Source organism: Martes martes, assembly GCF_963455335.1.
Source record: "Martes martes genome assembly, chromosome: 11".
In the NCBI taxonomy this organism is placed as follows: Eukaryota; Metazoa; Chordata; class Mammalia; order Carnivora; family Mustelidae; genus Martes; species Martes martes.
In genome coordinates this window covers 95944706-95969198 of record NC_137899.1, presented here as the reverse complement: position 1 = coordinate 95969198, position 24493 = coordinate 95944706, and the positions used below count along the sequence as shown (strand labels likewise).

At 40.8% G+C, this 24493-nt stretch overlaps 1 protein-coding gene across 1 annotated transcript in view; it reads right to left on the bottom strand.

Annotated features, from left to right (window-relative positions):
- The window catches only part of LOC308352505 (putative maltase-glucoamylase 2), a gene marked incomplete at both ends in the record, with an annotated part of 84742 nt that overhangs the window by 13423 nt on the left and 46826 nt on the right, over window positions 1-24493 (bottom strand). Inside the window, 19 exons of the mRNA XM_080818750.1 lie at window positions 3889-3977; window positions 5997-6121; window positions 6542-6598; window positions 7409-7493; window positions 7615-7763; window positions 8290-8406; window positions 8503-8537; window positions 8811-8944; window positions 10982-11120; window positions 12166-12250; window positions 14024-14158; window positions 14972-15034; window positions 16559-16666; window positions 18221-18349; window positions 19886-20011; window positions 20473-20585; window positions 21079-21175; window positions 21795-21963; window positions 22996-23150. Coding sequence (XP_080674876.1) covers window positions 3889-3977; window positions 5997-6121; window positions 6542-6598; window positions 7409-7493; window positions 7615-7763; window positions 8290-8406; window positions 8503-8537; window positions 8811-8944; window positions 10982-11120; window positions 12166-12250; window positions 14024-14158; window positions 14972-15034; window positions 16559-16666; window positions 18221-18349; window positions 19886-20011; window positions 20473-20585; window positions 21079-21175; window positions 21795-21963; window positions 22996-23150 — 2110 coding nt within the window. The remainder of the gene's footprint in view (window positions 1-3888; window positions 3978-5996; window positions 6122-6541; window positions 6599-7408; window positions 7494-7614; window positions 7764-8289; window positions 8407-8502; window positions 8538-8810; window positions 8945-10981; window positions 11121-12165; window positions 12251-14023; window positions 14159-14971; window positions 15035-16558; window positions 16667-18220; window positions 18350-19885; window positions 20012-20472; window positions 20586-21078; window positions 21176-21794; window positions 21964-22995; window positions 23151-24493) is intronic.

The following is a 24493-nucleotide window of genomic DNA, read 5'->3' as shown; positions in this document are numbered from 1 at the left end:
TGGTAAAGACAAGAAAATGCTAGCAAAGAGATGTTAAGCATCCTTCCAAAAGACATATAACCAGGAAATGACTGAAGTGATGTCTGATTCCAGGGCTATGGGATGCCATGTGTCACATGTCTCTCCATGGAATTCACTTATCAGATTAAACTTTACAGAAATAATTAAAGACTAAGTTGAACTTGGAAAAAAGTAATCAAATTCTTTCATATCCCACCCTTAACTTGGTCCTACCTCTAAATGAGAAATCAAATTATTTGAAAAATAGCTCTTTTAAATACCATATTCAATGACTATGGGGTTATAATGCATTATGCATACACTGAAATTTAAAGTACCATCTGCAATACTATCAAAAACTTAGAAATACTTAGGATGTATTTAACAAAATATGTGTAAGACCCAAGCACTGAAAATTACAAAATGCTCTGAGATAAAGAACACCTAAGTAATTAAAGATGATACACAGATATTCCCAAATTGATTTATAGACTCAATGCAATTGCAGTCAAAATTCTAGCAAGTTTTTGTTAATTACTATTTGTCAAAACAGTTTTGAATCTACCTTAGTTAATATAGTGTGGTATTGGTTAAGTATAAACATAGAGATCATGAAACAGGACAAATAATCTAAAAATAGATTCTCAGCCATATAGGACCTATTCATAGCTAACAAAAGTGTCAAGGTAATATAACAAGGGAAAACATTCTGCTTTCAGGAAAGGTGCTGGATTAGCTGGAGAAACATATGAGGGAACCATTACATACATACAGAATTTAATACAAAATAGATGATAGTCCTAAATGTAAAAGCTACAAGAAAAATCTCTGTAACCTTGGATTAGGCCGTGAGATTTTGTGATTTGTAATCTGTATTTGGTCTTCATCCCACTTCTGCCACAGAGCTCTTAAAACCCTTGGAATTTCCTGAGCGATAAGAACTAAGTATCTTTTTGTTACCTTAATGAGTTGATTTAGGGAAAGCCCCTCCAGAACTGGCTAATCAACCCTGTGATGTGAAGGTTGGAACTTCCAGCCCTACCCAGAGACCTTTGGAAGGGAATTGGGGCTGGAGAGCGATGGCGGATAATGTAGTGTCAGAATTGAGTTGAATTGTAGGACACGTAGATAGTGTCCCAGAATTACTTGTTGGTATGGGGAAACAACCCCCCCCCCCAACACACACACATGTTAGAATTAGTACCAGATGCTTTTTAGACCAACGCACAAGAAGCTTTAGACAAGGCACAAATATCAAAGAAAAGCATGGTAAAAAATGGATTTTTATCAAAGTTAAAGTTTGTTTTTTGTAAGATACTATAAAGGAATTGTATAGGCAAGTTACAGACAGGGAGAGGCAAGTCCTAACTGATAAAACTCTGGTATACATAACTCCTACAGGTCACTAAGGAAAAGGCAACATAATAAAAAATAGGCAGAGGACTCGAACCAATACCTCAATAAGAAGACATACAAATAGCCAATAAACATAAGATGCTCAACATCAAGGAAATGCAAATTAAATCCATAATGAGGTGCACTAGGTACTACTAAAATAGTTAAAATTTTAAAGACTGACAACACCAAGTGTTAGTGAAGATGTGGGAAATCGGAACTCTGAATTTTTGTCGTTAGTGAAGAGAAACATATAGCCAGTTTAGAAAATACTTGGGCAGTTTCTTCAAAAGTTAAACATACACTTACTATCTGACCCAGCCTGGCAATTTCACATCCAGACTTTTACCCAGGGGAAATGAAAATGTATGATCGCAAAATGATCTATACTCAAATAATCATGGCAGGTTTATGTATCATGGTAAAAAACATAAAACAACTTAAATATTCATCAATAAGTAAATAGATAAACAAATTATGGTATATCCATACAATGGGATGTTATTATTCAGGAGTCAAAAGGTAATAAGCTACTTTTATATGCCACCAGATGACAAAATATTTTGCTACAAAAATCATTTTGCTAAGTGACAGAAGCAAAGCACAGAAGGATACACAATGTATGATTCTATTTACGTCAAGCCTAGAAAAGACAAATCTCATCTAGAGAGACAGAAAGCAGATCAGTAGTTGTAAGAGCCTGAAGTGGGGGTTGGGAGTGGGGGGTAATTCACCGAAAAGATGTAGAAGGGGAAATTTGGGGTCATGAAAATATTCTAGATCTTGACTGTGGTGGTAACAATATAAATGTATTTGTCAAAACTTATTGAACTGTATACTTAAGATGGATACATTTTGTGTAAATACAACTCAATTAAGTTGATTAAAAAAGCAATAATTTCACTTCTAGGAATCTACCCTATGGAAACAATCTGAAATGCAAACAAAGGTTAATACTGGAGGGTGTTCATAGCAATGAAAACTGAAAACATCCTGTATCCTAGATTAGAAAGTAATTACAGAAAGTCAGATATATTGTGGCATATCTTCTCAGTGGGATATAGTAACCATAATGGTGTTTATAAGGAGTATATGGTAATATCTAGACATATTTCTATCATTATGTTAAGTGCAAAGAAATAGCATTCAGAAATTAAATATGCAGTATGTTTTCAGTGATATAAAAAGTTAAGCATTTTCTTAAATAACATGAAAGCAAAAGAATATAGCAGTAATATTACTTTTTTTCTAGTTTTCTGTCTTTAAAATATTTTCTTTAATGATGATATATTACCCTCATAATGAAGAAAATGAAAAGGAAGATATTACCAGTGAAAAACGAGCTATGATTTCAGAAACTGTGACATGTTACAAAATTAGAATGTTCTAGTCCACAGTAACAAGAATTGGATGATGGGTGTCAGTTGGTAACAACACATCAGTATTTCTCTAAAGATGTCTAAGGAAGAGGATGTTCTGATTATTGTGACAAACCCCGATTATCTCAGGTAGCACTGTCCTATCTCTAGATTAGGGAAAGCATACAAAGTAATATTTCGTTGACATAACGATCTTTTCGACAATGCTTAATTCCCTACTTCTGAGACACTAAGATATTTTCTGAGCTCTCATTTGCCTCTTCAGTGAACCTACTTAGGAGCAACAGGGTGCCTGGTAATAGGTGGCTGGCCCAAAACAACAGAGCCACGTCTGTGAACCACTGTGAATGAATGAACTGTCAGCCTGAGAGTTGCATCCACACTTTTTTTTAAGATTTTATTTATTTGACAGAGAGAGACACAGCGAGAGAGGGAATACAAGCAGGGGGAGTGGGGGAGGGAGAAGCAGGCTTCCCGCCGAGCGAGCAGAGAGCCCGATATGGGGCTCGATCCCAGGACGCTGGGATCATGACCTGAGCCGAAGGCAGAGGCTTAACCCACTGAGCCACCCAGGCGCCCCTATTAACTTCATTTTTATTTTTATTTTTTTTTATTTTTTTATTTTTTTAAAGATTTTATTTATTTATTTGACAGAGAGATCACAAGTAGGCAGAGGCAGGCAGAGAGAGAAGGGAGGAAGAAGACTCCCTGCTGAGCAGAGAGCCCAATGCGGGGCTTGATCCCAGGACCCTGGGATCATGACCTGAGCTGAAAGCAGAGGCTTTAACCCACTGAGCCACCCAGGTACCCCTGCATCCACACTTTTATCAGAGCAAGGCAGTTAGCTATACAGAGACAGATCCTTCCTGGCCGAATCCATAACAACACGTTGCTGAACCTACAAAGCTGGGGGCTATATACTGTTCTATAGTAATTACAGTATAGTAATATATATAGTAATATAAGGAGCAGGCAAAAATTACAAAAATTCTCTCAACACCATTGCTCTATAACAGTAGCAGAAATAGGTTTGGAAACAGATTATGCCAATTATATCCTGAGCTGTGGTTTTTCTGTGTGACGTATGGAGAGATTCTAGAACATTCATACTCACCAATGCTTTGTCCATCATCCCAGAATATCTGGCCTTCAGCTTTCCCATTGTCGTCCAAAGCAACAATCAATCCCATAAATTTTTGTCGACTACGACAAAAAAAAAAAGGAATTATTTTTCTCTAGATTATAAATTGTAAGAATGAAGGACAGTTTCTCGGGGCGCCTGGGTGGCTCAGTGGGTTAAGCCTCTGCCTTCGGCTCAGGTCATGATCCCAGGGTCCTGGGATCGAGCCCCGCATCGGGCTCTCTGCTCAGCGGGGAGCCTGCTTCCTCCTCTCTCTCTGCCTGCCTCTCTGCCTACTTGTGATCTCTGTCTGTCAAATAAATAAATAAAATCTTTAAAAAAAAAAAAAAAAAAAAAAAAAAGTGTTAAAAAAAAAAAAAAAAAAAAAAGAATGAAGGACAGTTTCTGTTGAAGATATTACTCATCCAGAACAAAAAAAAATGCATTAAAAATGCACATAAAATACACATAAAGTTCTAAAAATAAGAAATTAAAATGTATCTTCTTTATAAAAGGGCTTATTGCATGCCTCTTAAATATTAAGGTTTCCTGGATGGTTTAAAACAGAATTTTATTTTCAAAAATTATACACAAAAATGTCTACTATATAATACAGCAAAATGTATAAATACCATTAAGCTTAGATGTACTTAGATATTTATCTATCAAAATATATTTGCAACTAGAAATGGATTCCATCTCAAAGGATGTATGTGCAAACCAATTTTAATTAAATGTAGTCATATTTAATTTATTTTATGTAATGTAAGAATATCTGTTTGGATTTTGAGGTGGTTTCTTTATAGAAGGGACTTATAAATAATTATGATAAATATGAAATATATTTAATCAATGTCCTTTAATTTGAATGTACCTCAAGATGTTTAATTTTTTAAAGATCGAATTTTTAATAATTAATATGAACTTATCAGGCATGATCTTGTGGATTAAAAATATAGACACTTAAAAAATCAAATAAACATACTTACTTACCTATGCATTATAAGTAATATGATAAGATATGAATTCCTTAGGAAGGAAACCACAAAACAACCCTTCAGTAGCTTCCAGATTGCTACAGAATAAAATGCAAAGGACTTGCTCTGGTATTTACACCCTCCATGACCTGATCTTAGCCTGCGTGAACTTTATTTCATCTCTCTTCCTCTCTACTCTCCAATTAAACTGACTGGTTTACTATGCCCCAAACCAAACTCATTTTTCACCTTTAGCTCTTTAATACTCCCAGAATATTTCTTTCCCTGCCTTCATATATTCAAATCTTATTTATTATTCAAGACTCAGCTCAAAGCTCTCTTTCATGTGAAACCATGCTTTACACCACAAGGCTAAGTTAAGTTCTTTCCTTTTGAATGGTTATAGTTCTTTTTATGTGTGTCTCTCTTGACATAACATGTTCCCTTTAATTTAGTACAAAAACACAAATATAAATATATAAATATAAATGTATAAATATTTATATTTATATAAGATCTATCCCGAGTTGATCAAAGTAGACCTGGAAATAAGCACTAAATCATCCTTGGATAGCCATCACAAATCAAGGAGCTCATTAATATCCCCAACTTTCTTAATAGTGTGGAAAGGGGCAAATGCTACCACCCTCAAGAAAATTTTTGCCCCAGGGTTGACCGAGTGGCTCAGTTGATTAAGCACTGGACTTTTGATTTTGGCTCAGGTTGTGATCTCAGGACAGTGAGATCGATCCCTCCTACTCGGTGCTCAGCATGGAGTCTGCTTAAGATTCTCTCCCTCTACCTCTGCCCTCCCCCCGCCCACTCCTCCAACCCCACATGCACTCTCTCTCTCTAAAAAAATAAATAAAATAAAATAAAATAAAAATTAAAGAAAATTTTCCCCAGGCCTTAGACACAGCTGTAGATAAAAGGTCTCCCCAAGACTGACTTCATGAATGCGTTCTCCCCCAGATCCCAGTCAAAAGGCACCTATGGAATCGAATCAATAGGAGGGTTTGTAGTTGTACTTATTTATCCGCAGAGCTTTGGTGAAGGTGGACAGCTCCCTGAGAGGCTGCCTCATTATGACAAAGCGTGGCCATCGGTACCATCGCTCGCCCTTACCTGGCTTGAGTGTTCATCGCGGGCTCTTGCCAAGGCAGGATGTAGCCTCCTCTGATGTGAAGGTTGATGTGGTCAAGGGGTGCGTCCAGGATTTTCCATTCACCTGTCGACACATTGCCAGATTCCTAGAAGACAGAATATAGGCAAGGAGGGATGAAGATAAAGAGAAGAAATGAACAGAAGAAATGAACAGATTAATACAAGTCTTTCTAAGGAAGCATGTTTGAAAGCCAGCAAGAAACAGCAAGTCAAAGGAGAAAAAATCTCTTATTTCAGCTTTTTTAAAAACTCTGGAAATCTAGCCTTTTCTCTGTGTTCTCCAGAGAAGGAGGAGTGAGGGGAGAGAAAAGTCAATGTGATATGGGTGTCAGATTTTACCCAATTATGCTTTTGTGGATAATTTTGTTTAAGCAAACCTTGCTTGGCTGAAAGGTTGAAAATTACTGCCTTAGAAATTATGTCCCTGAAAGACAGAAGAAAGTGCTGGTCACCCCTCTAGGCAGCACGGACCAGTCTGGTTCTTCACAAAATATGTGAGCTCTTACCGTGCTGTAGTCATACCAATGGGCTCTGGGAAAATAAGCAGGAATTGCAAAAGTTTTCTGAAACATAAAAATGACACATTATGCATATTCCACTAACATAATTAATAAAAATCTTTCTCTAGAATTAAGATAAAAATGGGAATTTTATTAATGATTTTAAGAGTTTGGGAAGTTTTTAAAAATTCTTTTAAGATTCTTTTTAAGACTTTATTTATTTGAAAGAGAGAGAGCACAGAGGGAGATGGAGAGGTAGAAGCAGGCTCCATGCTGAGCAGAGAGACCAACACAAGGTTCGATTCCAGGACCCTGATATCATGACCCCAGCCAAAGACAGACACTTAACCCACTGAGCCACCCAGGTGTCCTGAGTTTAGGAAGTTTAATTGCAAAAGATCTGAGAAGGGGCGCCTGGATGGCTCAATGGGTTAAGCCTCTGCCTTAGGCTCAGGTCATGATCCCAGGGTTCTGGGATCAAGCCCCACATTGGGCTCTCTGCTCAGCAGGGAGCCTGCTTCCCCCATCTCTCTGCCTGCTGCTCTGCCTACTTATGATCTGTCTGTCAAATAAGTAAATAAAATCTTTAAAAAAAAAAAAGATCTGAGAAAATTCTTCAAACATAGAGAAAACATTTTTTTTAAAGGTTAACTTTATAAAGATGTGGGGTAACAAGACACTAAAATGAGAAATCAGCTGGGGTTGTGAAGTTTTCATTAATGGGGATTTTGAAAAAAAAAATATCTCCCTTATATGTTCTAGAAAGGTATTTGCTGGAAAAGAGCGAGTGGGACAAGATGATCTTTAAAACGCCCTTCTTGTACTTGAGATTATGTGACTGAGGGTTTCTAATCTATGACCAAAAAAACTCACACTTTCCAGCACAGGGCTGATTAAGAGGGCAGGACCCAACATGAACTGACGGTCTATATCCCACGTTTCGTTGTCATTCGTAAACCTTAAAAAAAAAAAAAAAAAAAAGTAAGAAGTATGAAGTACCCACCAAACTGTTAGGACTGTTGCAGAGTGCTCTCCACAAGGCATGGTCAGAACCTCTGCTTGCAGGAAACAGTACTCACTCATGGAAAAGGGGTCGGACGACAGTGCTGCCCTCGACATGAGCTCTATGCATCAAAGTGTAGAGGTAGGGCAGCAGGGTGTATCTGGTCTGAAGGACTTTTCTGGAGAACATCTCAAAGGTTGAATTCCAGGCCACAGGATCTTGTCTCTAAAGAGATACAGGAACATGGGGCAGATACTTCTTTATGCTATGCTAACTTTATCAGAAAAAGGTCAGCAAGTACTTATCCCAGGCACCAGTGACATAGATCCCTCCCTTCATTTCTGTTCCATTCTCTCTCTTGCTCCTGCTGTCTGACTGAACTAGTGCTACTTCCTTCCCACTCTTCATCACAGACTCCTAAGTCCCCTGCACAGGGCTGGAGAGACGGGGCTCTATGCAGCACTGACAGAGCTTGGATGGATCTGAGTAAAATAAAAATTCTCCAAGGAAGAAGAGCTGCTTTTAATTTAGCTCCACAGGGAGCTACAAACCCTGCTGTCCTCATAGGCACGCATCCCTCAAGACATGAGCAAAAGTGTTTTCTTGAGAATTGCTTATAACTCTGGGGTTTTGAACTCTGTGGGTTTCCTAAGAAATGGAGGGTCTGATTTTTATGATTTTTCCTCAACAAAGAAGGACGCTTCTTTTGAGGGTAAAGAAGTTGTGATTTGAGCACCAGCTGCCGCCTCACCCTGGTCCCGATGGTGTTGTGGTTTCTGGAAAAGGGATAAAAGGCCCCCAGTTGCATCCAGCGAACACACATCTCATATTCAGCATTTCCAAAGAAGCCACAAATATCTGCTCCTGTCTGGGAAGATGCAAAATCAGAACATGAGGTGGGACTTTTGTAGGTTGCAGACACGCTGGAATATGACTAATTAAGAACGGCCCCAATGTAACTTACATACGATATTCCGAAGAGACTGAACTCCATCATGCCTGCAACAAGAAGACACAGCTGTGTTGGACAAAGCAGCCCTTTCAGAGGGTAGGTTTGCCCTGTCTTTTCCATACCCTACTTCGAAGCCCTGGGCCAACAATGATGAAAATATCAAATGATGGGTAGAGACTCAAACTCATACCCACAGAGAAGTCAGCTCCTGCTGCTTTCACTGCCATGTGAATGATACACAGACATAACCAATGTCTCTGCCAGGACACACCCCAGCCCGCTCCCTGCCAGCCGGGGGCCCCGGGGGGAAGGCCACACACCGATGATGGATTTCCTCAGCTGGTCCCACGCGGCCGTGTTGTCACCCAGCCAGTGGCCTCCCCAGCGGCCAGAAGAGGGGAACGTGGAGCGCGTGATGACGACCCCTCGCTGTCCCGTCACCTCCTGCACAGCTCTGGTTGGAAGGGAACAAGGAAGTGAATTGGGCGCGAATTCAAGGATGGGACAGCTGTGGGACTTCGTTACAGAGAGCCGCTCCAGTCTGGAGTATGAGGCGGCAATGGTGTTCCATTTGGAGCCAGAAGGTGTCTTCCCTGGAAGCATCTGCTATTTAAAGGTGATCCCAAGAGTCACAGCAGGACAACTGGAATCCATCATCCCCTAAATGTAGATTTCCTTTCTTTAAAAAAAATAACAAATTAACTAGTTGCCTACATCGAGGTGGCAGGAAGGAGCTGGGTGAGGTGTGAGGCAGGTGTTTACAGAGCAATTGCTCTAACCAGGTATTAGCCTGGTCATTCCTGTATATATCGCCTCACAACCTCCTGAGAAGGTCTCCTTGGCCTCCCTTCCTGTTACAAAACTGAAGCTCGGAGAAGTTGGACAATCTATCAGAGGACATTTAAAGAGCAAGGAGGCAGATCCGGGATCCAAATAAGAGGAGAAGGGAGTTGAGGGAAATTGGAAGGGGAGATGAACCATGAGAGACTATGGACTCTGAAAAACAACCTGAGGGTTTTGAAGGGGCGGGGGGTGGGAGGGTGGGAGAGCCAGGTGCTGGGTATTAGGGAGGGCACGGATTGCATGGAACATTGGGTGTGGTGCAAAAATAATGAATACTGTTACGCTGAAAAGAAATTTAAAAAAAAGAGTATATATGACTACAGCTATTTGGTAATTCTCTCTGTCCTACTCCTCACAAAGTGGGATAAATTTGGCACACAAGGACAAATATACACAAAGGATGTTCAAATACCTCCCTGCGGAAGGTGGGTCTTCTGCCTGCAGCTTCAGTAAGAAAATAAAAACAATGCGTGGGAGGAAAATCAATGGAACAAAAAGAGAAAGGCTATTAACAGATCCAAGTACATAATTTAATTCACATATTTGCTGAAGAAAGCATTACAAATCAATAGACACAGATGAATTATTCAGTAAATGATGTTAGGGAAAGGGGTTAGCTACTGTGGCAGAGATTAATCCATTGGGTCAATTCCAATATTTCACACCAGCATAAATTCCCACCTGGATGGATACACACTTACACGCATCCACACACACGTCTGACTGAGAGATAATGATGGTCTGAAATAAGGCAGGGATGGAGAGGAAGGGTAGATGGGAGACAAAGAGCTTTGTCACTGACCATTTCAGAACTCTAGAAATTAACCAGCTCTGGAAAGCAATGGAAATGATCTATCCAAGAAAAATGACTCAGTCTTGGCAGGACAGTGAGGTCTGTGGGATTTGAACTTGGGCTGTTCCCAGCTGACCCCATCCCTTGTTCAGTGGCTCCAACAGCCAGCAGCCCTGAAGCAGCCCCACAGGTCTGATCTCTTTGGGGGCTCTGTGAAAAGCACCAGCCCCAGAACATAATTGATACTTTTGTTCTAGCTTCCAACCCCCTGGATAATCTCTATTCCCAAGGCTCTGTGGCCAGAGCCTGGGAATTCCCAAAACAGTAACAATTTTCTGGCACCGTCATAGGTATTCAGGCTGGGGTTCAGTTGGGGCAAACAAAGCTCGGCTGTTCTTAGAATAAATTCTGGAGAAGTAGAACCATGGAGAATTTTGCAAAGATCCTACATACTCCTGAGGACTGACAGAGAGACAGCACATGCACAAGGCTCTGGGCATGCCCAACAAAGGCCATGAAAGAAGAAAGTTCCAGTGACTCACTTCCGGCCATACCAGAGGTCCTGAGTCAGCAGGAAAGGAAAGGTCTTAGAAACTACCTCAAGTTGAAGGTGTGGCTTCTACTTGTCCCCTTGACATAGAGGCCAGGAATCCAGGTGACCAGGAAGGCCTTAACATTCCCTTCAGCTTGACTAAATTTTAGGTAGGCTTCTTCCCTTTATTTTTTTTTTTTTAAGTTCATTTGTTTATTTGTTTGAGTAATCTCTATACCCAACATGGGACTGAAACTCATGACCCTGAGATCAAGGATTGCATGCTCTTGGGATCCAGCCATCCTCTCTAGGAACACACTTACTCGTAGGTGGGTCTGGTCTGGGCCCACCCATACAGGCTGTGAACGTCGTAGTGCCGCACCCGCGAGCCGTCCGGCAGGATCTGCTCACTCTCCATGCACAGGGTCTTGTTGCTCAGGCCCTTTCCCCTGGACTCCAGATCTGAGTGGAAAGGCAGAGTTACTTCCCAAACAACTTGCTGTGTTCATTCACGAGAAATGCTCACTAGCTGTGCGGTTTCTCCATTTCACTCAACGACTTGGTTACCAGTCAACGGTTCCAATTTCAAGAATTGTTTTGTCTACAAAATCAACATCTTTATAACTAATGAAGGGTAAAGACAGGGTGTGGAGCTGGGCAAGGCACGCTTCATTGTCCTCTGATATTTATAGAACGCAACCAGAGCCCACTTATCTGTACAATAAACTCCTTTGTTGTTATGACTGTTTCTTCCACTAGATGGTAACATTCTCAAGGGAATAGATCTTGTTTCAATCAACAGTATTAAGGTCTCTAAATTTTCTGATTCGTTAGCACTTGCCTGATACATAAATGTTGGGGGAGGGAGGAGAAGGATGGGAGAGGGAAGGAGGGAAGAAGGGAAGAGAGGAGGAAGGGAAGACAGTGGGAAAGGGATGCAGGAGTTAGTGAACCATGGACAGGATAACTGTGACCCAAACATCAAGAAACTTAGATTGCAGATTCTGTCCTACAAACTACTGGTCTGGTGTTTCTAAGAAGGTAAGTTGCTTCCTTCCCTGGGTTTCTGTAAGGATCAACTTTCTGCAATACCTTTGATGGTAAGGTTCTATGATGCTCTATTTCTGTTTGTACTACAGGACAACTAGGGCACGTCCTTCATGAAGTGTCTGTGGACATGGATAGAGAGAGAACAGAGCCTAGATTTTCATCCTCTAATCAAAATAGTCTGTGTTGGGGGCGGGGGGCACGATTATTTAAAGTGTGAGCAATCAGTTCACAGTTACCAATGTAATCATCCATTGCTCGGTCTTTCATAATACATCATGTCATTATTTCTATGCCTGATTCGTAATTTACACTTGTTCAAGCTTATTCTATTTGGGATTTTATGTCATGTGTACAAGTATTTTCATTCTCCAAAATTAGGCTTCACTTTGATAAGAGAAGGAAAACTTTCAGAGTTTTTGAGTAGGGGAGTAATTTGATGAAGGAATCATTTACATACATGGCATATAGGGTGGATTATTAAGAATTTCATCGCGGCAGCCCCTGACAGATCCATCCACAAAGTTTGATGGCTCATTCATATCCTGCAATGAGTTAACAAGAAAGATTCTGTGATGTCAGAGACACTATGACCTTGGCTCTGGAGGACACAGATTTCACGGAGATGAACGCATCTTATTTAAGCCCTCAGCTAATCATTTCATTGTCTCCGTTTACTCTAAGGCATTGACCCAGATGGACTCTAAGAACCCATGTTTATCTACGTAGAGGATAAAACTCCTAGTTTACCTGGCATTTTTTTTTTTAAAGATTTATTTATTTATTTATTTGACAGAGAGAGATCACAAGTAAGCAGAGAGGCAGGCAAAGAGAGAGAGGGAGGGAAGCAGGCCTCCCGCTGAGCAGAGAGCCCGATATGGGACTCGATCCCAGGACCCTGAGATCATGACCCGAGCCGAAGGCAGCGGCTTAACCCACTGAGCCACCCAGGCGCCCCTTTACCTGGCATTTTTAAACTTGTGAGGATTATTTCATAAAAGCAAAAATATGGAGCTCATGCTGGATCCATGACCTAAGGAGATTCCTTGATGCATCTCCCCACGCAAGAAGCCCATTTTTGTTTTCCTATGTATGAATTACTCACTTTTTATCTGTGGCCCATGGTGCTAGTCTCTTCCCCTACTCTTTCTTAGTCTAGTAGCTTGGACTGATTCTGACATCAGCAGAGACCAAACACAAGGACAAGTGTCTCGCTTTCTGCAGTAGATGCAGCCCTGAAGAGTTGTAGGTAACCCAGAACCAAATCTGGAAATGAAATCATACTTGGGGGTTTATTACTAAATTTAGGCACTGGCGGTTCCTGAGGTGAATGTTCACTGCCTACTTTGTTAGTGGAAAAGTTAAGATTTTATAAACTGAACTACTTTTAACAGGATACACTAAGGGCAAAGGCAGGTGTTTGGGAACCTATTTACTATTTCTTGAGTTTTTCAGCCACATCTTCCCTCCCCCAGAACAAACATCCCAGAGTAATCATCTCCCTATTCCTCGGAGATACACACGTTTCTTCATTATCTGCTTTGCCTTGCTCAGGCTAATCTTCCATGTGTCTGCTCTGGTCTACCTACTCTGAGAATAGTGGCCAGTGGGCTTGTAGGTCTACCTCTGGGTGAATTACGACCTTCTTTCAGCTTAGCCCAGACCTGCGAAACCCTTGAGACCTGGCCTAGAAGATGCTCAGGATTTCAGGCCACTGGACAGTGAGGAAGAAAATGGGAACACCGATATGCCTCCTATCCCTAGACAAACACAAGTAGAAGAGCCTTTGGACACATGTCCCACAGATATTTCATGAAGCCCTGCTCTTAAGCCCCACTGACATGTGTAAGCAATATCTGAACAGGCCTTTGAAAATGAGTCTGTACCAGCACCGTGGTGAACACCGATTGTCTCTTGAGTTGATGCCTTGCCAGCCGCTGCTCCACCCCGTATCACCGGATGGCCCCTCAGGCTCCCCTAGCATTAGCTTCTGAGTAGTTTGGCCCATGGGAGGCACTGGCCAGCGATTGGAGGTTGGGAGATAAGAGAAGCTGGGGTATTTGTCCCTCCCCCACTTTCTCTGGCAGCGTCTCCAGTAGTGGCCCAGCTCCTCCAAGGGCTCCAGCTTTTGCAGGCATGTTCCTGGGCAGACGCACAATCCTCTCTGTGTCGCTAGGGGTCCAGCACCTCAACTATACAAGAGTATCCCTCTCTCTCATTCCTCCAGCCTTAGCTCCCTCCTTTGCTTGTCTCTGCATTGCCTCTCCATGGTTTGACTCCTAACATTTCCAAAGAAGAACCACCAAGGGTGCACTTACAATCCACAGTCCATCAAACTTCAAGTTCTCCCCTGACTTTTGGGAATTTTCATAGAGCTCTTTGATTTCCATCTTCCACCATGCGGCTGTACTATTACGTAAGAAGTCAGGAAAAGCAACGTTGGCTCTGTACAGCTGTAAGAGTAAACACATACTTTCAGGATGGGTCTTCACCTGTCCAGGAAGGGGAGTCTGGGGACCAGGAAGGGGTGAGGAGCAGGTACCTGTGCAAGGCACTGCCCCACTCAGGGTCTGAAACTAGTCTCAGCTCTGTTGTTGCTTCTACAGAGTTTACTGTGAACACAAAGCTCAGAGAAGGCTGACTGCATTCTTTATTCTCCTAGAAGGACGTTAGATAGTCTCAAACCCCCTTGAAACATGAGATCCACTTAATGACCGGACCTTTAATCATATGAACTGGAAAATTAACTATCTGGGTCTAAATGATCCAACTTTAGATATGTAAATATTTTTTCTACACTGACCAAATAAAGGAGACCAGTCATCCAGGAAAAAGTGACCTGCAGAAGGGGAGGCTAGATGCCCAGGTTGATGTGACATCAAGTGTGGAGATCAAAAACATCAACCCTTTTGAACTGGCTGGCATATTTTCTTATATGGGGACAATCCATTAAAAACCTAGTCTGTTCATAACCTCTCCAGTTAAAATATTCTGGATTTCAATTTATTATTTTTCAAGCGCCACTGGATTTAAACATAATACCACTTATTAGAGGCACACATGTGAAGACACTTCACTTGATTTCCCTCTACACATTTCCAGTTTAGTTGCTTATTGTGTTTTCTGTTTCTGTCTGATCTCATTCTACCAAGAAATTACCGGTTGACAAGCATGCTCAGAATGTTGTTTAACCAAGTGCTGGGATAAAACTTATAAGTATCCAGATGTTTAGGGCAATGTGGACAGAAATCTGCACACAACTATACCTTAACCTGAGTTTCATGGTCAAGGGATGTATCCACATTCACATTGGGCAGTTCTGGCCAAGCCTATAGAAAAAGAAGAAAAATTAAAACTTCTGAAAGGCATTGCATATGGACCGTGAGATGATTCACGTGTCAGACTCTAATGACATGCATCTCCATAAAATTCTTGGATTTCTTTGTCATTAATTAAATAGTAAAATCTGAATATATGAAATTCTGTTAGGAGAAAATAGAGTAGGGTCCTTTCACTCATTTCATAAGCTTTCAAAATCATTAAGTTCAAAAATAAAATAAGCTAAATCTATTTTAAATATATCCTCTGAACAATCACCTTTCAAATGACTATTCTGCTGTCTATCATAGACATATAACAAAATTCTCTCCAAAAGTAAAAAATTTAAAACATGACTCTAAAGAACTAAGATTGATTTCATTCACAACCTATAAAATTAGCCTTAATATTCTTAAGTAGCATTAACACTTACTGGAGACTCCAAATATACATAGCATTAAAAAAAATCCAGAGTTTCAACCAGTCTCACCTATAACTAGAAGGGCATTAACTATATACATTGATTAATTAACTAGAAGGGCATTAACTAAATACATTGATTAATTAATCCATTCAGCAAATGCTTACTGATACTATATGATAGGCACTGTACTATAATCTGTATCTACTGAGATTTAAGTAAGAAATAGTCCTTGTTTTCTTTTTTTTTTAAGATATATTTATTTAAGAGAGAGACAGAGAGAGAGGGAAAGAGAGAGCATGAGCAGGAAGAGAGGCAGAGGGAGAAGGAATCCTCAAACAGACTCCTCATTGAGCAGGGAGCCTGACGCAGAGCTTGACCCCAGGACCCTAAGATCATGACCTGAGCCAAAACCAAGAGTTGAACTCTCAACCCACTGAGTCACCCAGGCATTTCTAGTCCTTATTTTTTAAGAGTTCACAGATAAATGTGTTTGCTAAGTGACATGCTATCCTCTCTGAAGATGCTAATATAGAAAAAGGGAGAAATGAGTAGAGCTAAACTGGTCACTGAATGCTTCTATGAGAGTACATTTGAGTTGGTCTTGAAGTGCAGATATTATCTGGGTAAGCTGAGAAGGCAACATCCAAAGGCACAGTAAGCAGAGCATGCACCTAAGACAAGAAGCGTAGCACAGTTACAGAGCAGAGTCTGAATCCTGCGTAGGAGCTTCTGTCATCTGGAATCAGGAAGTGCACCTACAATCCTGTTGCTATAAAACAAACAGATGAAGACTGAGAGTTCATCAGATACAGACTTCAACAGACACAGACTTCAGAGCCATTCCCAAAGGAATTCTTTAGGTTTGTTACATGACCAGCTGGAATACATAAAGGGTAGAGCATCAGAATATCTCCAGACAATAAAACAAAGCTCACTGATACTTTAGAGACTTAGACCTGTAACCTTGGTCTTATTAATCAGCATCAGGCAGATTTCTACTCATTCATGATTTATTAATTACCCAATATATTTTGCCAGGATTTACTGCAGCCTCTTTTAATCAAGACATTCTGGTGCTGATTAATTATGGGCATCTTCTCCCAAGGCTCACCTTTCCCCAGACAATGTCATTACTGTTGGGCCATTTGATGAACACATTGTTATCCTTCCCTCTGATGAATGGCTGATACATGGTCTCGTTGCCAGAAATAGCTGGGTCCTGCAATGAAAGTGTTTAAAACAGCAAGCATGAGAAAAATAGCTCCAAGACAAAAAAACAAAAACAGAATACCCATAGATAATTTGCTTTATGTCTATAAAATTCTTGAGGAATAAAGTATGCTGTTGGAAAACATTCCTGGAGATAAGCCAGGTTAATAAGACATTAACCTCCCACAAAGAAAGTCAATTTATTGTGTTCCTAGAGTATGATATCAATACTCTTTAAGAACATGAAGCTTCTTTCTTCTGTTCTGTGTCCAAAGTGGCTTCCCTGTTTATCCCACCCCATATCTGCCTCAGTTACCCTGTAATAGCATCCTATTTCATAACTGTCATATAAATCACCACTATCTGAAATTATCGTTAATTTTTCTCATTTTTTGAAGTTTTTATTTAAATTCCAGTTAGTTAACAGGCAGTGTAATGTTAGTCCAGTTGTACAATATAGTCATTCTTTAATGGTGATTTATTGGCTGTCTCTGACTGAATAAAATCCTGTAAGAAAAAGGACAATGTCTGATTCATTAATTTAGATCATACACACAAACACACACAGACACAGACACACACACACACACACACACACACACACACACACACACTTTTTAGAACAGTGATTTTCAAAGACCCAGTATTTAATTAATACTTGAATGAATGAATGAATAAAAGTCAGGAAATAATGTTCTATTTCTTAGAAGCTAGAAGGGAGGACCATTTGCAGGTAACTACTTCTGTGTTTATCAAAATACAGCCTCCAACGCAAAATCATAAATTGGTGTTCTGAATCTTAGCTCAGTTGTTTGTGAGTTTAATTAAGAAGTAAATCCCGGGGCACCTGGGTGGCTCAGCGGGTTAAAGCCTCTGCCTTCGGCTCAGGTCATGGTCCCAGGGTCCTGGGATCGAGCCCCGCATCGGGCTCTCTGCTAGTGGGGAGCCTGCTTCCTCCTCTCTCTCTCTGCCTGCCTCTCTTCCTACTTGTGATCTCTCTCTCTCTCTCTGTCAAATAAATAAATAAAATTAAAAAAAAAAAAAAAAAAAAAAAAAAAGAAGTAAATCCCCTGAGCCTCACCATTGCTGAGTAATGATACAACTGAAGTGGCTTTTGAACCCCCTAAGGTAAATATGAGACTAGGATACAGCGATTCCCTCAGAGGCACAGCCTAGAACAATGAGGCCTTTTGGATGCTGCTGCTATATTCAGTGTTTCAGTCCACAGTTCTGACTTTAACCAAGGGAACTGTAGTAAAAAATTACACCCCAGTGATGGTTATGAAAAATAAATATTGCAAAGTATCACCTTTAGGAAGCCATTTTTCATGTGTTCTGTCCTCCTTTGCTTATTTGCTTTTTAAAACTTAAAAAAAAATACTATAGTTTCACAGGAAGTTTCAAAAAATGTACAGGGAAGTCTTGTGTACTCTTCACCTAGTTTCCCTCAATGGTACTATTTTACACTTGATCTTAGCCAAAAGGCCGAGAAGCGATCAATGGTACTATTTTAAAGCCATGAACACAGAAACAGAAAATGGGCTCTAATCTTCTAAATACCTACCAGAATGAGAATGAATCTCATGCCATTATTCTTCATTTGCTCAATCAAGAAGCTGAGGTTTTTGAAGCTGGAACTGAGAGTGAAGTCCAGCTTCCGGTCCATGTAATCGATGTCTACGTGCTGGACGTCCTACAGGAAGGAGCAAGCAAGGTGCTGGGGATCCTATGGCAGTACCCCCTCAGGGCCTACAAATGCTTCTGCCGACCCCAGCCATTAGGCCCCTCCTAATTTGCCCAACCCCCCCCCCCCACACACACACACTGACTTTTCAATTCTGAAGATTGAAATTGCTTTCTGATTCCTGCATACAGATCACCTGTCCCCATCCTTTTCCATCTGTTCCCCCAACTGGAATTTTCTCTCCTTTTCCTCCCTTGATTAAATTCTTTTCCACTCTTCAAATTTCAAACTTGGTGAGCCTATCAAAACAAGTGCTAGTTGAATATTCAAGGGTAGAAAGCAGGACTTCCCTGAGAAATATATTTATTTCCCCCCCTCCAGTAAACCTGATTGGATTTATTACATTTAGAACTATATTATTGTATAGCTTTCTAGAATGTGTGTATTTCTGCCATTCTGTTCAACTGGATGGTCCTTGAGATGAGAATTTTGTCTTCCCTTTTCTCTAAACTTTACCAACCCAGGCTTCTGCATGTGAAAGTCACTCAATCTAGGGCTGGTGAGTGAATGCTAATGTAGTTAGTACCCACTTGAAAAAAAGAGATACCTCTTTTTGGCCTGAAGAGGATAATCACCCATATTGCCTTAAGATTCTAGGTAAAACTTGATTGGGGAACAGAAACTTGTGCAAAAGCCAAAGCTTGGAAAAGAACAAACTGACATATTATAAACACTGATCATCTTGGTGCAGTAGATCTCTGGATTTTTTCATCTGTTAATCTTCCTACTTTTTCTGCTTTATATTTAATACATACATGGTAGAGTAGTACATAAAAATAAAATACTTAAAGCCTGGGTGAATGTTTCAAATTATCTTTGATGACAACATCATAACACTTCACTTTATTCTCATCTTCCAGTCATTAGTTGTCCTCTAAACTCTCAGGAGGTGGACTGAAAGCAGAGAACGAGCATGAGGGATGAACAACTGATGATTACAGAGGAGGAAGGGTGTGCTCTCTGTGGACTTCTCTTGCTGGCAGCAATGGCCTACACTTCTTGGGGCTTATGAAGGGGACTAGGTTGTCGTTGTGTGATATGCATATGTGGGTATGTGTGATTCTCAGAGAGAGAAGACTTGAATTTAGCTGCTTTCTTTTATACTGTCACTTTATATCCATCCTCTCTAAGAATTGTCATCCTTTTGACATGAGTCTCACTTAGAAGTTCCCGAAGTCATGACTTAAGACTAGCCATGCCTACTGCAGGGCATTCTTGGCAAAAGGCAATGAATGAGTAACAATATCCCTCAAACACACTGCCAACCACTGAAGAATTAAGGCAACTTTCAATTTTGAACCCTTGATTTAAGGGTGGCATGAAATAAATTTGGAAATCACTGTATTCCACACAAGACTAGCTCCATAACTACATTTTCCTATACTGAAGTAGTCATCAATAATTTCCCTGAAGACATTTTCAATCTGTAATTAGGCACAAATTCCCATAACTAATTAAACCATGGGCAGAGTGGGGGATTCATACATAGGGAATCTGTGCCGCCATCATTGCCTCATACAATTGGGAGATTTCAGTATCATTCTGGTATCCATAGCGACTTAGCTGGAATCCCAAGGCCCAGTATGGAGTCATCGCTGGCCGACCAATCAACTAGAAGAAAAAAGAAAAATGGGTCCAGGAAGACTTTGGGGGAAAGGGAAGGAAAGACTTATACTTGAAGCAACTTGAGCACTTCTACTGAGCACTATCTGATCTAAGAGGCCTTGCTCAAGAAAGATAAGGAAGTCAAATAAATATGGACTGATCATCAACATGCAGGATGACAGAAAATCTCCTGTATTCCAGAGATTCTACTCTGGAAAGGCTAAGAACTCAGGGGTTGTTACTGATTAGATACTCTTAGGATGCTTAGCAAATAATTAAGAGACACATGGGTTATCTATATGCCTTTATACCTGTAACAATAGAACCTAACTTCAGGAAAGACAGCAATAATGTAGTAGGAATTCCCAAGGGACATAGAAACAAAAAATCAACTATCTCAGTGATAAGAACATGGTAATAACCAATAAATATTTGATTGCTTATCAATGCATAGAGTGAATTCTAACCTCAGTGTATTGTTGAGTTACAAGCTCAGGGGTTGGCCCCAAAACCATATAAAAGTCCAAAATCCCTCCTGTGGTGCGGTATGTCAGGGCAGGAGTGGGCTGGAATGACACATCTGTTAAAAAAAAAAAAAAAAAAAAGATAGAAGACAAGGAGTCCTTGGAGCTATACATCCCCTAGATAGGAAATCTGCCCTAAAATGTACTCTTTACTTTCTCTCTTTCTTTCATGCTCTCCTTCCCTGGAAAGTTTTCTCCTATGCTGTGGAATAAGTGAATTTGCAGGTACCCCAAACAGAATCTTAATCTCAACATCTTGTATCGCTCTGTGAAAAGAAGTTAAACTGTCACCGTAAAAGGTCATGCAATTCGGTCAAAATTTTACCGCTAACACCTGGCCTAAAGCTCTTCATAAATCTGGAAGGAAGGAAGAAGGAAGGAAGGAAGGAAGGAAGGAAGGAAGGAAGGAAGGAAGGAAGGAAGGAAGGAAGGAAAAGTCAGTTTTATCCCATTTCCCTTGCCCTTGAATTTCTCTATTTCTACTGGTATTCCAGATCCCAGGAAAGTAGTCACAGCTGGTTATATGCAGGGAACGTGTCTCTGTCTTACCCATGGCATTGCTGTTCAGCAGGAGCACCCCATGGGCGCTGCCATCCTCCTCCAGTACCATGTAGTAGGGGTGGACGCCATAGGAATTCTTCCCGTACTGGGAGAGTCGGGAGGGACAGTAGGCAGTAATCAAAAAAAGAAATATCCAAAAAGTTGTTTCCACATCATAACCCAAAGAGCAAGCTCTTCTTTAATACTGAAGATTCACCACAATGTCATGTTCTTTATGAAACCTTTCTTTCCACCCCAAATAAAAAAATCAGGTGCCCTCCCCGTCCATACCCTCCTCATTTATTATTATATAATTCTCTCATAGCACAGATTATATTAATATAATTATATATATAATATACATATTATATATATAATATACGAGGGGGAGGGATATATAATATATATATTACCATTAATTCTGCATCTCTCTCTCTCTCTTACTAGCCTATAAGCCTCTGGAGAACAGACAGCATTTTATTAAATGAGACATGCACCTGACACATAGAATACACTAAAGAAAAGTTTATGAAGTAAAATCCATAGCCCACAGGAAAAAAGTATGTTAGGGACAGAAGGAGCATAACCTGTGGCCTATTTCGTCTGAGAACAGAATTTATCAACACAAGGTGAAGCTCATTAATCAGCACTCTACATGTACATATGGATTAAGATAAATTTATACGGGGAGAAACGGATCGATAGTCTTTTTCTTTTGTGCTTACTGCCGGGGGCTCATCGCGAGCAAACATTCCCCACGTGGTCCAGCTCATATTTCTTCTGAAAGCTGTGTGGTCCATCTCCCCGAAGCCATAGATGTACTGAGAGGGGAGGCGAGTAGAAATGGAGAGGAACATGTCATTGAAGGTGAAGCCAGGCAGCTGAGAATCCCAACTGTAACACAAAAGCATACCTCCACATTGCCCTGATCCTGGGCAGAGTAAGCAGGGGGCCTGTTTGGGAATTCTAGTGGCTTCCGAAGCCTCCTAAAGGAATGCACAGCTGGATGCAGGTTCAAATACTGTGAAACGACATAGCTCGTAACAAAGGCCATGACTCACTGCCAATGTTCTGCATTTGCCTTTTTATTCTGTGGTCTGCAAGGCTGAGAACTCCTTTTCTGGGTCACGGGCTCCTTGAAGGCAAGGACTATGTCTCACTCGTCTCTTTATCCCAGTGATCATTGAAGAACCAGTTTGAATACATGTATGAATCAATAAGCAAGGTCTAATCACGTTTCCCAAAAGAAAAGGGTGAAGCTCTTAGCATGAGTTCTCTAGATTGGTCAAAGGACTTCTTAGCAAAGAAGGCAACTGACCGAAGTTAGACACTCAGTCAAAGAGAGACAAAGGCTGTCTACATGTGCACACAGAGGTGATGGTTTTTACTTGGAAGGGGAACTTCAGCCCCAGGCAAAATCCAGGCAAAATCCTTCACTTCATTCTATTCAGCAGCAAGACAAGGGATGAGAAATGACAACTCTTTTCACGTTTAACATTGGGAAAAGACTTTAAGTCTACAGTGCTGATAAAAGCACAGATTGTAAGAAGCTGTTTCTCTTTCCTTAGAAAACTTTCCCTCTCTGCTGAGTCTTCTGTTATTTTGTAATGAGGCTACATAGAGCTGATTTCTATCCTTGGTCATGCTTACTAAAAAGGGTTTTCTGTTCTACTTAACAAGAACAATGAGTAGAACATGCATTTTTCTTTTTTCTGAAATCGAGCAACACTTATTTTAAGTCTTTGATTAATTTTTCTTGTTGAGTTAGTGACCAGTAGAAAATGGAGCAACAGATCTACTCCCTGTTTAACACACACATACACATACTTTTATTGTCTCTAAGATTAATATTTTATGTGCATTAATTAGAACTACCATAATCAGACCCAGAACCACTTTAATGAGAGCTAAATAAATAGTGCTTACATCACAGTGCCAGAGCTTTTTCTTCGAATCTGGATCCCAAAAGGATTGTTTTGAATCTTGACGTCATACAGACGGTCTTCAGGGGAGCCAACTGGAGAGGGAGGGGTGTTCAGAGGCACGGGGACCTCATACCTTTTGTTCGTGGAATCAAAGATCTAACAAGAAGAGAGAAGGAAACTTCTGATGGTATAATCTTAGACCTAAAATCTCTCTTGCCAGTTCATATCATTCAGTTCCCATGTTTTCTGGCCAGTTTGAATCACATTGGGAGGCATCCAATATCCCAAAGCAAATGGATGTGATTTGCTACCTACAATGCCCAAGATGGATCCCGAACTCCAAAATACCTCAGAAACACCTATTCAGAAGCAGGGAGGGCACGTCCTCTAAATAATTTATGAATTCAGTATACAGAATTTCACAGATAGAATGTGTGTGTGTGTGTGTGTTTATGAGCACACGAATATGTATGTGCACATAATTATGTAAGATTATGTTTGGGCATGTATGTGTATGTCAGAAATTAGAGAACTGAGTTTTTATATGTACTTGGATCTTATTGTTTGAGCTTTCAGATGCTTAAGACAAGTTTGGTCCATAGTCCTGCTTCTTAAAATTGTGTTTCTCAGATCCTGGTGGCTCGTCAGAAATGCCAAGTCTCAGGCCACCCTCCCCTTCATTTTCTGAATCTGAGTCTTCATTTTCATAAGATCCCCAGAGTGATTCCTCCAACATACTGTGAAAAACAATGTTTAGAGCTGAGTTGTCCAAGGTGACATGGGGTGAGACCCCATGACCCCCTGAATTCAAGACTGACCTCCTGAACCCAGGAAACTCCTAGAAGTTTCTGCCTAACTGTAACTTCATCTTTTTTTAAAAAAGATTTTATTTATTTATTTGACAGAGATCCCAAGTAGGCAGAGAGGCAGGCAGAGAGAGAGGAGGAAGCAGGCTCCCCGCTGAGTAAAGATCCCGATGCTGGGCTCCATCCCAGGACCCTGGGATCATGACTGAGCCGAAGGCAGAGGCCTTAACCCACTGAGCCACCCAGGCGCCCCTGTAACTTCATCTTCTAGAAACTAACTATGGGATTGCTGGACCAGGAAAAGAAACATTTGAGGAGAGGTCTGTGTAGATGAATCAGAAAGTGCAGGCACGGGGCGCCTGGGTGGCTCAGCGGGTTAAAGCCTCTGCCTTTAGCTCAGGTCATGATCCCAGGGTCCTGGGATGGAGCCCCGCATGGGGCTCTCTGCTCAGCAGGGAGCCTGCTTCCTCCTCTCTCTGTGCCTGCCTCTCTGCCTACTTGGGATTTCTGTCTGTCAAATAAATAAAAAAAAAATAAAATCTTTAAAAAAAAAGAAAATGCAGGCACAGTTACCTCAGCTTCATTACTATGTTAAAACCCCCTTCTGATATTCCTCCCAAGCCCTAACAAAAGGAGCCCACTTACCCCTGTTGGCTTTGGAAATCATTCCCTGAGATCTCCTTGTTGTAAACA